Source organism: Marmota monax, unplaced genomic scaffold, assembly GCF_021218885.2.
Source record: "Marmota monax isolate L192 unplaced genomic scaffold, Marmota_monax_Labrador192_F-V1.1 WCK01_AAM20220418_F8-fsc00370, whole genome shotgun sequence".
Lineage (NCBI taxonomy): Eukaryota > Metazoa > Chordata > Mammalia > Rodentia > Sciuridae > Marmota > Marmota monax.
Window position 1 is genome coordinate 242,126 of NW_026693560.1, and position 14,156 is coordinate 256,281.

At 62.3% G+C, this 14,156-nt stretch overlaps 1 protein-coding gene across 2 annotated transcripts; it reads right to left on the reverse strand.

The window, feature by feature from the left end:
* Positions 1-281: 281 nt before the first annotated feature.
* Positions 282-13,945, reverse strand: Cfap100 (cilia and flagella associated protein 100). 2 transcript variants are annotated; one of them, XM_058583726.1, is made up of 17 exons: positions 13,408-13,945; positions 11,945-12,047; positions 11,143-11,223; positions 10,896-10,996; positions 9,734-9,926; positions 7,486-7,553; positions 7,229-7,392; positions 6,882-6,962; positions 6,348-6,529; positions 5,859-5,900; positions 5,663-5,780; positions 5,019-5,064; positions 4,739-4,890; positions 3,995-4,130; positions 3,021-3,226; positions 2,216-2,309; positions 282-440 (listed from the first exon to the last, which is right to left on the reverse strand). In XM_058583726.1, the coding sequence occupies exons 2-17, from the start codon at positions 11,991-11,993 to the stop codon at positions 282-284; spliced, it is 1,872 nt and encodes a 623-aa protein (XP_058439709.1). In that variant the 5' UTR covers positions 11,994-12,047; positions 13,408-13,945. The 2 variants fall into 2 exon arrangements, with proteins under 2 accessions (XP_058439709.1, XP_058439710.1); XM_058583727.1 differs by lacking the exon at positions 282-440 and adding an exon at positions 1,353-1,548 and having other exon boundaries at positions 13,408-13,942.
* Positions 13,946-14,156: the final 211 nt, after the last annotated feature.

Sequence of the window (14,156 nt, forward strand, 5' to 3'; positions counted from 1 at the left end):
CCATCTGGGCCGAACTTTTTGACACTGTCCTGACAGGGAGGCGCCCTCTCGGGCGGTGCCCGGTGTGTGTGGCTGCCGTTCCCAGGTCCCAGTGGATCTCAGTTTGTAATTGTTGCATCAAAAGGAAAAAAAAAAAAAGATCTATATAGGAAGTAGGGCAGAGTCAGGTCCTGCTCCAGGACAGCCCTGTCCCCGGGGCTCTCCCACCACCAGTGTTTTATTTTACATCGTGTGTGCCCAGGAAAGATCTAGAAATCCCATCTTCTGTGACAGGCCACTTCTCAGTGCTTGGGATGGTGGTCACAGTGGGCCCATCTTGCCAATCTTAGCCCCAGGGTGAAGCCAGACCCCAGTCGGTGTTCCAGCAAGACAGACAGACAGCAAGTTTGGGAGGAAGGTGACCAGGGACGCCCTGGGACCTGGGTCCAGCCAATGGGGAGCTGCACATTTGGATGAGAGAGTTAAAAAAAAAAAAAAAAAAAAAAAAACCTTTTCAGATGCCGTCTCTAAGCTCCACGTTTGGGTATTGTTAAATAGTAAGTGACCACGGTGCCTAATGCCATCTCCTGAGTGCTGGGACTAATGTGAGGGACCGTGACAGTGGCACACAGATGGCTCTTACGGTACAGGTGGCCGGTGTACCCACACTGCGCCCACTGCCCTTTCCCCAGGGGGTGTCCCCCGGGAGGAGACATCCATCACTTGGCACACACCAGCTGGTCAGTGCCTGGACACAGGTCCCCCAGAATGCGTCCCTTCCCCCTGGTGCCTTTGAAGTTGACCCCGATGCGGCTGCGGGTCCCACCTAGGCGTCCTGCCACTCTGCGCTCCCTCTGTTCCTGTTTTTCTCTAATTTGGGGACTTTGGCCTCCGGAGGGGGAGGCCAAGTGTGCCGAGCCTCCTCTGTCTGCTGTCCCTCTGGAAAGGAACTGAGGCCATTTGGGAGCCACTCCTCTCCTCAGGTCCCTGTGCTGCTGACAGGCCGCGTTCTGGGGTCATCTGTGCCCACCTGTCCTCCAGGGGCCTCCCGTAATGGGGAGCCCCTCTCGGGTGAGCCCCTGCGTCTCCCACTGGGTGTCACCACAGAGGGGTTAAAACTGGCTGGCGGAGCGCTGGTCACCGAGGCTGCCTGCCTGGCGACCGCCACCTCGGAGTGCAAGTGAATAAAGGTTTTTGTATTGTCGTGCACCAAAGGTCTGTCCCCAGCTTGATTCAGGTCCCCCTTCACCCTCCGGGGCCTTGTCCCCCTGCGCCACCCGGCGGCGGGGCTCCAAGGAGTTGCCAGACTGAAAACCGGGCGGGTCCCCGATGGCGCGCGCTGGGTTCAGTGACAGGGACAGGCCATCAACACCCACAGAAAAACAATACGTGGCTTTATTGGTGCGACCAGGAAGCCGCAGAGTCCGGCCCGCGGACCCCGCGACCTCGGCTCCGCTAAGTGAAGAAGAGGAGCAGCTCCTCCTTCTCCTTGTCCACCAACGGGTGCTCGGGCTCCTCCTTCACCCTGGGGACCGGGGGCCGCGACCGGCACACCAGCTTGCGGCCCCGCTGCGAGGGGGGAGCCCCGTGAGCGCGCCTCTGCCCGGCCGGCCCCGGAGCGCCCCTGACCCACCTGCCTGTCCTGGGCACCTGAGGCCCCCTGCTCCAGCCCGCCCCGCCCTGGGCACGGGAGGCCCCGCCCACCCCGTCCGCTCCGCCCACCCCGTCCCATCGCAATGGGCATCGAAGGCCCCGCCCACCCACATCTGCCCCGCCTTGGGCGCGGGAGACCCCGCCTACCCCCGTCCGCTCCGCCCACCCCGTCCTCACCCTGGGCACCAGAGGCCCCGCCCACCCACGTGCGCCCCGCCCACCCACGTCTGCCCCGCCTTGGGCACGGGAGGCCCCGCCCCTGCCCACTGCTGGGCCTGGCGACGGCTCCCCACGGCTCAGGACCCGCGGGTGGCTGCCCTGGGAGCTCAGTGGGGTGCGCGCCTGCGCGGAGCGGGAGGCAGGGGCTGCGGGCCAGTCTGCACCCAGGACTGTGTGTCCAGGAAGGAGCCCCCACCGGGACCTCAGAAGGGCAGCCCGGGGAGGGGGCAGCCTCCGAGGTGACGCCTGGCCGCAGAGGCTCCGTCCCGCCTGCCTGGCGGCCACCAGCAGCAGCCCGCCCTCCGAGGCCCCAGCAGCAGGCACGAACAGGCTCTCCCTGGGCTCGCCGCGGCCCGCCGCCTACCTTCCTCTTGACCGCCGCCTGGGCCCGGGCCCGAGCCCGCTGCAGACGCTCCTCCTGCAGCATCCTCTGCATCATGGCCTTCTCCTCCCGGAGCCTGCAAACGGGCGACGGCAGGGCCAGCGGTGGCCGGAGGCCCCAGCTCCGCAGCGCCCCTCCGCCCGGCCTCGGGCCAGGCCACGCCCACCCAGATCGCCCAGCGCCGGGTGGGCGTGGCCGGGGCGGTCAGAGCTTCAGAGCGGACACCTGCCTGCGGCCCTGGAGCCACATCTGCGTGCCCGTGGGGCAGTGCTGGCTGCTGTCACCAAACCTTTGCCCGCCACCCCCTCTAAGCTGGGTGCTGGAGACCGGGAGGGGAAGCCCCCTTGCTTGTGGGAGGCAGGTGGGCGCTGAAGGAGGACCGTCCTGGGGACCGGCATGAGGTGGACGATGACCCGGGCAGTGAACGGGCCAGATGGCCCTGGTGGCTTCTCATCTCACCTGGTCCCCAGGGAGCCTGTCACACGCTCTCGGGCAGCGTCGTCAGAGAGCTGGCCCCGCCCACCCTGCCGCCCGGCCTGAACTGGGTCCCCAGGTGCCCACCTGCCGCCCCTCCCACCCACCCCCGGGAAAGAGTCCAGCCAAATCCTGCCCTCCGCGTCTGTCCCTGCCTGGGACCCTTCCCTGACGCCCCTGTGTCCCCGAGGGCCACACCCTCCACCTTCCCCTCTTCTCGACAGGTCCTTCCCGCAGTCCCCTGGCCCCTGGCGCTCCTCCCCGCCCGCCCTCCCGATGGCCGCAGTCCCCTGACCCCTGTCGTTCCTCTCACCTCCGGTGGCGCTCCTTCTCCTGGGCCTTCTCGATCTGCTGCACCCAGGAGGCCGGCATGCGCTCCAGGCTCTCCAGCAGCTCCTCCAGCTGGTGCTCGATGGTGGTGAGCATCTGCACGGTGCCCAGGTTCGCCTCCTGCGGGCCGCCCACGCAGCGCCTGTACACGTCCAGCACCTTGTGGTCCAGGCTCTCCAGCAGCTTGTCCTGCGGGAGGGGACGCTGCCAGGGCCTGCGGCCACCCGGCTCACAGTGGCCTCGCCCGGGCCAGCGGCCACCGTGGGTGTCCAGGAAACAGGTGGCACACTTGGGGGGACTGGCCTTTCACAGCCAGAGCAGCCCAACCCCCCTGGTCCCCTCAGGGCAGCCACCGGGGCCCCACCCTGCATCTCAGCCCTTCCCCCAGCTGCCTAGGCCAGGCCCCAAAGCCCGGTGGCCCGTCAAGGGACCCCTGCGCTAAGCCCAGCTCGTCCCAGAACCAGGGACAGGAAGGCTCAGCCAGTTCCCAGTGACACCTGCTGGGGCAGGGGGCTGCCATCCTGCTCACAGCGGCTTCCTGTGCGCCTGGCCCTGGGCCCGGTGCCCGGGAGGCCCTTGGCAGCCTTTCTAGCGACTGAGGTCCCTGGTGTCCCATCACTCTGGGAATGAGCTGAGCCCTGCGGACCCCAGTTCCTGTGGCCCAGAGCATCAGTGGCCTCTTGTTCTCTCAGATTTCTCCCCTCAGGGCCCAGCCGGAGGACACGCCCCCGTCCACGCCCCGTCCACGCCCCCGTCCACGCCCCCGTCCACGCCCCCGTCCGCCGGTGGATCTACTTAAGCAGACAGATGCGTGTGATGCAAAAGGAGGGCCCTTGGGGACCTGGGGACCTGGGGGCCTGGGGCGGCCATCTGCAGGACCATTCCCGGGTGAGGCCCAGGAGCCAGAACGCTGAGTCTGGACTTTGCTCTGGGGCCCGAGGCCACCGAGCTGCCCACCTGCTGGTCGCCCATGTATTCCCCAAAGTGGAAGACGCGGGCCTTGAGCTCCAGCTCAGAAGCCATCTCTTCTTCCTTGGCAATGGACATGGTCATCGTGGTCACCCACTGCTTCAGCTGCTGGACCTCCCTGTCCCTGCATGGGGGTGGGGGGGACACGGCCTCTAAACCAATCGACCCTCTGCTTCAGGACGGGGAGTCTCAAAGGCTAGAGGGAGGGATGCAGAAGGTGAGACTCCAAAAAACCAAATTTTGGTGGGGGGGGGGCACCAGGGGTTGATCCAGAGGCGGTGACCCACTGACCCCGTCCCCAGCCCTTTTACTTTTTATTTAGAGACAGGGTCTCGCTGAGTGGCTTAGGGCTTTGCTTATTGTTGAGGCTGGCCTCCAACTCGTGATCCTCCTGCCTCAGCCTCCCTAGCTGCTGGAATGAACAGGCGTGGGCCACTGCGTCCGGCTCCCTCAAGGTCTTTCGGGGCCTCCTGGTCGTGATCGATGAGCCCACTACCTCACTCCTCCAAGAAGCCCTTGCTGGCCCCCAGCCATCCCGCCTGGCCCCAGCCTGGGGGACACCACAGTAGCTCCTGCCCCTGCTGAGCAGCTGGCTCTCAGCAACAGCAGGACGACACCCTGCACAGGGACCCAAGGGTGTGCGGTGGGCAGCCAGACCTCCCTCTGTGGCCCCCAGCCCCGGGCCCCGCCCACCCACTCTGCAGCAAAGGGGGGCGGGGGAGGGGGACGCACATGCGCACATGCGTGCTCTTCAGGGTGAGGTTCAGCTCCTCCAGCGTCTCCTCCATCTCCTGGGTGTTCTGGATCAGAGACAGGTTCTGCTCCTCCAGGTCCGTGAAGATGTCCAGCAGCTGCTGCGGCTCCGTGAAGAACAGCACCTGTTCCTGCAAGGATGGCGTCCGGCAGGGGCCACAGGGGACCCTGGGGCAGGAGGGGCAGCTGCCTGGGCCCACGGGGGGGGGGGAGGGGGGTGCAGGGCTGAGGGAGGGGAAGGCAGAGCCAGGTCACCAACCTCCTCATCGCTGTCCGAGTCCTCCGGCATGGGGTCAGAGCTGGGCCTGCGAAGAGGTGCTGGGGTCCGTCAGGGCTTGGAGGGGGACCAGCCTAGGTGGCCCTATGGGTGGAGCATCCTGCCCCTTTTATGGCCTTGCAGTCGGGGGACACTTTCAAAATCCCATCAGCAACTCTCTCTCCAGGTAGCATGAACCTCTCTCCAAGTTCATGGCTGCTTCACTGCCCTGTCCACGCCTACCTCAGGGCCTTTGCACCTGCCTCTCCCCCTTGCCATTCATTTCCCGAGGACCCCCCCTCCTCTAAGGCTTGTCCGCATTCGGAGGTGTAGCTCGGCCAGCCACCAGCTCACTCTGCACCCAGAACATATAAAGCACTAACAGAGCTCCGTAAGAAAAAGGTATATCAAGGGACAGAAGTCGGCCGGCCAGCGGTGGCGCTCGCCGGTCATCCCTGTGACTCGGGAGGCTGAGGCAGGAGGATCGCAGGTAAGCTGGAGGCCAGCCTCAGCAGTACCGAGACCCTGTCCCTCCAATGTGAGAAAGCATTTCTCAGTGGCTCCTGTCCTCTGGGCCCTGCCACAGTTGCAGGGGAGTGGGCAGGTCCCCTGCAAGGCCCCCTCGCCCCCCGTCCTGTCCCCCTCACCTCCCAGGGTCCAGCTGACTGGGTGGCAATGGCTGGAGGCTGCTGCTGCTACTAGACAGAGCCTGTCCACCCCATGTGGCCTGCAGAAGCTTCAGGGGCTTCTTCACGATGTGAGGCTCTGGGGGACAGAGCAGTGGTCACCTAAGTGTCCTGGTCTCAGGACCAGGAGCCCCTCCCGCCCGGGGTGACCACGTACCTCTGCCCAACAAAGAGGCCATCTTGCTCTTGACCCCGGGTCCTTAGGGAACAAAGGAAGAGATCCCAGATGGCAGGGGCTGAGCCAAGCTTCTGGTGAGTGGGCGGCTGTGAGTGTCCAGGACCCACAGGAGAGACCTCACCCACGGGGCCACACCCCAGCCCCTGTAATATTTTACTTAGAGGCAGGGTCTCACTAAGTGGCTGAGGCTGGCCTCCAACTCACGGTCCTCCTGCCTCAGCCTCCCCAGCTGCTGGGAGGACAGATGTGCATGGCTCAAGGCCCCTGTTTGAGAGTCACAACCCTCGGTGCAGATGTTGGGCTGAGCCACACGCCGGGCTCAGGGGGTGTGAGTCCAGCTGGGGACGTGAAGGTCGCCAAGGAGCCCGCCGCGTAAGGCCTGAGTGCTGACAAGGGCCTGTCCCCTGGGCACAGGGCCTGGGCCGACAGCAGAGCTCCCCCTGGGACCCACATTCTCTGTTCCACTACCTTTGTCCCCTGGTGCCGGGATCCCACCGCCCTTCGCGGGGGCCTGGGCCACCTCCTTGGCCTTCCTCAGGGCCAACCGCCGCCTCTCCTGTCCCTCCAGCCACTCCTTGGGTGACACCTTGTACAGGAAGTCCTTGTACATCTTGTACTGCTGCAGGGTGTCCTCGAACCTGGCGATCTCGCTAAGCCGGGGAAGGGAGGTCAGTCCCCCTGTCCCTGTCCCCGACCCCGTCCCCTCGGAGACCCTCTGGCTGGCCCCCCCATCCCACCGCGGCCAGCGCTGGCTGGAGAGGACGCCCACCCTGCAGGGGGTCAGGGGTGGCCAGGTGGCCCTCGGGGACACGCTGGCCCCTGTCCACCCTGGGAACCTGTTGCTCTCTATAGCGGGGACCCGAGGCGAGAGGGCGGGTGCACAAGGAAAGGCCGGGCCTCCACCTCAGCCTCCCGAGAGGCTCCAAGTCACTCCCTGAAGTTGGGCCCAGGTGACCAAAGGGACCAGGGCCGTCCACGGGCCAGCGCGGCCTCTGGCCTCACCTCTTGACGTGCATGATCTGGATGGTGAGCTCCCGGATCTCCGCCATCTTATCCATCTTGGCTTTGGTCTCCTTCTCAGCCCTGGGAGAGGCAGGGAGGCCAGGAGGCCGGTCACCGATTGAGGCTAAAGAAGGAGCCAGCACCTTGGGCTGAGAGCCCAGGGCCAGGGCAGCCCTAGGGACTGGCCAGGGGCCTGGGGAGAGCCCAGGGTGGTCAGGGTCATGGCTTGGCAAGAGGGGAGGCTGGGGGTGTCCAGCTGAGGTTGGGTGGAGGCCCTGGGTGGAGGCCCTGGGTGGAGACGTAGGAGGGAGGACGTGGGGACGGTGTCAGGCATCCCCTGGACTCACAGTCTCATGGCCTGGACGGAGTTGGCGTCGTCGTCTCTGAGGAACTCGTCAAAGAGCATGGCGTCCTTCTCCAATGACTTCTGGGCCTCCTTCAGCCGGGCCTCTTCCTCGGAGGCCAGGGACTCCAGCCTTCTGATCTCACTCCGCTTCATCTCCACGGCGTACTGGGGGCCGGCAGGACAAGGTCACAGCGCCCACCTGTGCCCTGGCCCCAAGCTGGACATGGCCTCCCGGGCAGGTGCCGGGAGGGGACCTACCTGGATCAGGAACATCTTCCGCTTCTGGTCGATGTAGCTGCTCAGGGTGTCAGGCTCCATTTTCTTTTCTGGAATGACAAGGCCCCAGCCAGCGCTGGGGACAGGAGCTCAGAACCTTAGGGGCCGTGACCTCCCGCTCCCAGGACCCAAAGGGATGGGATTCACCCGGGCAGGGGGAGTGCTCTGTTGTCCCCTACCACCAGCAAAGGGACAGCATGCCCCGCCCCCAGGACACACCCAGCCCTTCCTAGGGGTCCGCACCCTCGGGGACAACCCAGCATGACTATTCAGACATCCAAAAGTCAGGAAAAAAAAAACAGAAAAATCACTGCAAATGCAAATTGGCCACCTCAAGGTGACTTAAGCAATAAGAGGTGCACAGGTGACATGCCACCTTGTAGAAGGGACTCGAGCAACGGTAGGTTTGGGTATCTGTTGTGAGTGGGATGTGAGGTGTCCCCAGAGGCGCCATCATCACCGTGAGCCACGCACAGGGACGCACGCCTGACATCCCCGCAGCTCCAGAGGCTGAGGCAGGAGGATCGCAAGTTGGAGGCCAGCCTCAGCCACTTGGCTCTAAGCAAATTAGTGAGGCCCTATCTGTTGTGCTGTGGCTGTGAGTGTCCCCAGAGCCGCCGTGGGAGGTGACACAGGAAGGTTCAGAGGAGGAGTGAGGGGTGTGAGGCCTGAACCCCGGCACTGAATGGCTCCCTGGGGTCCCCTGGTGGCCCCTGGTGGCAGGTGGGGTGTGGGGAGGAGGTGACCCTGGGGCTGTGGCTTGGGGTCTCTATTTGTCCCTGGAGAGTGGAATCTCTGCTTCCTGGTCCCCATGGGAGCTGCTCCCTCCCCACACTCTTCCTCCATGACGTCCTGCCTCCCCTCGGCCCAGGAGTGGAGCCTCCATCTGTGGACCGCGACCTCTGACCCTGAACCCCCAAAGCTGTCTACAAGTAGGGTTGGGTATCCAAGGGGGCCCGGAACCACCCCCCCCAGCAGATACGAAGGGAGGCCTGTGTTCCATTCTCCAGGGTTGGGGTGGGCCAGGCGGAAGTCATGCCTGTGTCTAACTTGGGTCTCTCTTGCTGTGGTGCCCTTCTCCCTTGGAACGAGGCTCTACTCAGCCCCACTGTGAGAATTTCAGTAACAACCAGCTGGGATCTGAATGGGGCCAGAAGGAGCAAGGGCCCTGGGGTCTTCACTCCAACACCCTGACCCTGTCCCCGGGCCTCAGAAAGAAGAAGGCATTCCCCAGGAGCTAGGAAAGGTCCCTTCCCCAAAACTGTCCCCTCTGGCCTTGTCCCTCAGACCCTGTCCCTTCCACAGGGGTGTGACTGACACAGCAGGCAGGGCACAGGACTCAGGGACGCTTAGCCACCGAGCCACATCCCAGCCCCCGTTTTAATATTTGATTTTGAGACGGGGTCTCGCTGAGCTGCTCAGGGCCTGGCTAAGTGTCTGGGCCTCCTTGAAGCAGTGCTACTGGCCCCTCAAGGAGACCCAGCTCCCTCCTGGGCCATCAAGGTCAGGGGACTGACAAGCCTGGGGCCCAAAGCTCTAGGTCCTGTCCCTTCCCCACCAGCAGGACAAGACACCCTCCGCCTCTCCCAGGCCCTGGGGGTTGGACAGCAGAGGCAGAAACGGGTCCCACTGACCCCTGCTTTGGGGGTGGACGATAGCACTTCTGAGCAAACCCGTTCCTCCCCAAATAACCCCCAGGTCTAAAGTGGAGGGCGTGGGGGGTCCTGGAGCCCCCCACTGTGTCCCAGGGCTCTCATCTCAACGGGTTGGGGATGCAGCTCAGTGGTAGAGCCCCCCCTGGGTTCAATCACTTGCACAAAATAGGAAGTAATTAAAGCCGGGCCCCCGTGGCGCACACCTGTCCTCCCAGCACCTGGGGAGGCTGAGGCAGGAGGATCGCAAGTTGGAGGCCAGCCTCAGCCACTTAGAGAAGAGGCCCTGAGCAACTTCATGAGACCCGGTTCTCAAAATAAAATATATATTTTTTTTAAAAAGGGGATGTGGCTCAGTGGTAAATCACCCCCAGGTTCAATCCCTGGTGCCAATAAATATAAATAATTTTTTTAAAAAATGCTCTAGGGTTTACACCCCTTCTGGACTGGGAGGCCGGAGACGGAGTCTCGGACAAAGCGGCCTCTCAAAGCCCTGGAAAGCGCACCCACGGTGCCTGGTGGCCAGCCTGGGGAGCGGGCCCTACAGAGATTGGGGCTTCCTTGGGGGCGGGTGGCACCTCTGGTCATGGCCAGTTTCCAGGCCGCTTCTTGCTGGAAGGCTCGCATCTGCTCCTCCTCTGCCTGTAACTCCCTGTCCTCCGCCTCCTCCTCCAGCTGCAGCTCGCGACGCAGGTGGCTCTGCTTGGTGGACACCTTGGAGGAGACGGTCGTCTTCTGGTGGACCTGCAGGGCCTTCCTCTGCTCCCGCTCCTGGGGACGTGGGTTGCATCAGTCACATTTAACTGAGGGCCTCATGTTTTGAGGTGCTGAGTATCACAGTCGCATTTAACTGAGGGCCTCATGTTTTGAGGTGCTGAGTATCACAGTTGCATTTAACTGAGGGCCTCATGTTTGGAGGTGCTGAGTATCACAGTCGCATTTAACGGAGGGCCCCATGTTTGGAGGTGCTGAGTATCACAGTCTCACTTAACTGAGGGCCTCATGTTTTGAGGTGCTGAGTATCACAGTCTCACTTAACTGAGGGCCTCATGTTTTGAGGTGCTGAGTATCACAGTCGCATTTAACTGAGGGCCTCATGTCTTGAGGTGCTAAATATGACAGACAGGTCCGGGGAATTTAGAACCTTCTGGGTTTCCAAAAGAACCTCGGAATCCAGAGTGGGATGGGCAGGGTATTGTTGGTATTGGTCGGCTGGAAGGTCACTTGGTGGTCTGTTGTCCCTACTCATGGGCCACCTTGTCCTCCACCCTCTGTGTCCCCCACCCACCCACCGGATGCCATCCTGACCCAACCCTCCCTCAGAGGAGATTCCAGGATGGGAGGCAGGGAAAGCACCAGATCTCTGGCCAAGATCACCACTGACTCTTGCTGTCCTTGTCCTGTGGGTCCTGCACAGACCCTGCCAGGTCCTCACCCACCCGCCTGCCCCTTTCACCGAAGTCATTTGGACACTCTGGGGTGGCTTGACTTCCTGCCAGGACCTGCCAGCTGCCTCAAAGAATTCAATATCTAAGAATCTTGCATGAGTTCAGGACCCAGCCGATGGCTTCATAAGAGGGGCCCAAGGAAACTGTGAGCCATTGACTGTTCTAGAGAACTTGATCTGAGGAAATTGCTCTTCTGAGAAGGAAAGTGGTGTTTGCTGCTGGTCTGAGAGAAGGAAGCCCCCAGGGGGGAAGGGAGGTCACCGAGGGGCTGGCCCCTCGCCAGGGTACTCACCAAAATAGCCTTATTGAGCTCCTGGTCCCTGAACAGGAAGAAGTCCATGTCCCCAGACATGTGGAAAGGATTGGCGGAGGGATTGGAAACCTTCGCAGGCTCTGGGGAGGGAGACACCTTGTTGGACAGAGGAGCCAGCTCTTTCTTGCAGTGGCTTGTGTCCCTGGGGTCTGGGTGTCCCCCCAGCCCAGCAGGCAAGAGAAAACAGGGGTGAGCGTCCACCCGACGTCACCACCCGCTGAGTCACCTTTGTCCTTCTTGGTCGGCTTCTCGGGATGGTCCTCAATGATGGAAGACAGACTCTTGTTCATGGTCTGCAAGCTCTTCCCTGGGGACATATAAGAGTGACAGCCAGGACACTGAGTGACTCTGAGCACTGAGCAAGGAGGGGGAAGACACCATCTGTGCAGGGGGCCTCTCTGAGCCTTGGTTTCTTTTTCTTTCTTTCTTTTCTTTTGGGTACCAGGATTGAACTCAGGGGCTCTCCACCCCTGAGCCCTGTCCCCAGCCCCCCTTTTTTGTATTTTATTTAGGGACAGGGTCTCCCTGAGTGGCTTAGGGCGTCACTAAATTGTTGAGGCTGGCCTCCAACTTGGGATCCTCCTGCCTCAGCCTCTCAAGCCACGGGGATTATAGGCATGGGCCACCGCACCGCCCAGCTGCTGCTGTCCTTATAAAAGGGACATTTGGAAGCAGGCGCACACACAGGCAGAATTCCTCGGGGACATGCAAACAAAGACACCAAAGTTTGCTGGTGACCCCAGAAGCCAGGAGAAAGATGTGGTGCGCACACCCCTCGGGGTTCTCAGAGAGAATCCGACCGTCCACACCTCGGGTTCTTGTGCCTCCAACCCTCCAGAACCCGGTCAGCTGTGGTCCCGGTCACGGGCCCAGTAAGAAACTGGTCCACGGGGTTCGCGGTCAGGGACTTGGCGCCTCGTGGCTGGGTCTAGAGTCCCCTCCACCACCCTGGGCGAGGTCTCCACCTTGGGACCCCAGGCTCCCAGTGTCTGGGGCCCCAAGGGCACCCGGCCCAGCCCAGGACTTACTATTGTGGGCCAGGTTGTTGAAGACCAGGGAAGACAGCATCTTAGACATCCCAGCCGAGGACTAACGGGACAATGCGCAGGCTGACCTTGGCCGAGAACGATTCTCACCTGGGGAAGAGAAACAGCGCATGCGTCAGGTGTCCCGTGCCACAGCCCCCCGCCCCCGCTTCTGGGAGGGGGGCTGGCGCGAGGACTTGTCCTTCACGAGGGTCATGGAGAGACTCCCTCTGTGGGTTTAGTGGCCTTGATCTTTCTGTTCTTTGACGAGATTAACTCTGTCTGCCCCAGGACCTTTGCACTCGCAAAGCCTCCACAGTAAAAAAGAAAAGAAAAAGAAAAAAGAAATTGTCCCTCATCCCGCTGGGACCAGGGGGGGCTTCTTTCCCTTCAAAACCAGCTCAAACACCACCCTTCAGAGACATCTTCCCTGAAGGACATCCTCTTAGATCCGAATTTTGTTTTCTTCTCTGCAATTCCCACTACAAGGCGATTGTTGGAAAAAAAAAAAAAAGTTGACTGCTAGGCTGGTGGCACCCACATGTCATCGCAGCAGCTTGGGAGGCTGAAGCAGGAGGATGGCGAGTTCAAAGCCAGCCTCAGCCACTTAGTGAGGCCCAAAGCAACTCAGTGAGACCCTGTCTCTAAATAAAAAATAAAAAGGGCTGGGTCAGGGCTCAGGGGTCAAGCACCCTTGGGTTCAATCCCCAGTGAGAGAGAGAGAGAGAGAGAGAGAGAGAGGTGGGGGAGGTTTATTAGCAGACACAGCAATGCATACCTGTAATCCCAAGCAGTTTGGGAGGCTGAGGCAGGAGGATTGCAAGGTGAGGCCAGCCTGTGCAATTTGGCAAGACCCCATCCCCCCAAAATAACAGTGGAAAAGCGCCCTGGGCTCCTCCTCCCCCGAATCCGCAAACAAAGCCCAGCCGTCGGTGTCCCCGGGGTGGGAACTCGGGAGAACAGGGTCTTCCCGGGAACAAAGCTCGCGGGACAGGTCCTCGGCCTCCCCAAACTGCTGGGTGCATTTTCGAGGCGCCCCCAGAGATCCCGGGGCGCCAAGGACACAGGTGGGCAGCGGTTCCTCCCGGGAAACTGGAGGCGGGCTGGTGAGGCCGGCGTCCTAAGGTGCCCTCGCTAGGTCGCTGCCTTGCAAAGCTGCACAGGGACATCGTGGGGACAGGGATGGAGAGATGTACGGGGACCCAGCAGAGCAGGGATGAGAGGGCAAAGAAAGGCGTGAGGCTTTGCAGGGGGACCTCGCAGGGGGACTTTGCAGGGGACCTTGGGGGGGTGGGTCTCACAGGGGGATCTCACTGGGGGACCTTAGGGGGGGCCTTGCAGGGGGACCTTACAGGGGGACTTTGCAGGGGGACCTTGCAGGGAGACTTTCCAAGGGGACCTTGCAGGGAGACTTTGCAGGGGGACCTTGCAGGGAGGGACCTATCAGGGGGACCTCGCAGGGGAACCTCACCCCCACCAGCGCTCGCTGGCTCCGAAGCCGGAAGCCCGGCGCCGCGGTTCTCTGCAGCGTTGCAGCCGGCGCTCGGCGTTCCCCGTCGCCATGGCGACCGTTCTCCACGCCCACTGTGACGTCACAGAGGCCGGAGCGGGTGGGCGGGGGCAGCGCCGAGTCCGCAGCCTGCGCTTCCTCCCGGGCTCCCTGCGCTGAGGCTGAGGCTGAGGCTGAGGCCGGGCGGGGACCGGGCGACGGTGACGCGAGCGTCCTCCTTGTCACCCCTCCCCTCTGCGCTTCCTCAGAGCGCTTTTTCTTCTTTCGTCCTGGAGCAAAAATAGACCTGGTCCCCTCCCGCCGGAGGCGGCTGCACTTTCTAGAAGGGCCTTTGACAAAGGGCAGCTGGTGGGCTGCGTCCGATGGCGCGCGCCTGCCATCCCAGTGGCTCTGGAGGCTGAGACAGGAGGATCGCAGGGTGGAGGCCAGCCTCGGCAACTGAACGAGGCCCTAAGCAACTCAGCAAGACCGTCTCTAAATGAAATACAAAACAGGGCTGGGGACGGGGCTCCGTGGCTGGGTGCCCCTGGTTTGTGTGCCCTGGGGAGGGAGGGAAGGGAGGGAGGGAGGGAGGGAGGGAGGGAGGGAACGAAACCGTCTAGAAAATGTGGCCTGATTTGGAAATTCCATTCTGAGCCTCAGATCACTTACGGATTAAAGCCTTATTTTTATTGGCACCAGGAATTGAACCCAGGGCCCTGAACC

What these genes read in the sequence shown, in the direction of transcription:
- Cfap100 (XM_058583726.1), bottom strand. Translation starts at nt 11,993, where the DNA reads ATGTCTAAGATGCTGTCTTCCCTGGTCTTCAACAACCTGGCCCACAAT. An exon ending in CAACAACCTGGCCCACAATA is followed by an intron (nt 11,224 to 11,944) that starts GTAAGTCCTGGG and finishes ATATGTCCCCAG; the next exon opens with GGAAGAGCTTGCAGACCATG. An exon ending in GAGAAGGAGCGCCACCGGAG is followed by an intron (nt 2,310 to 3,020) that starts GTGAGAGGAACG and finishes GCCCGTTTGCAG; the next exon opens with GCTCCGGGAGGAGAAGGCCA.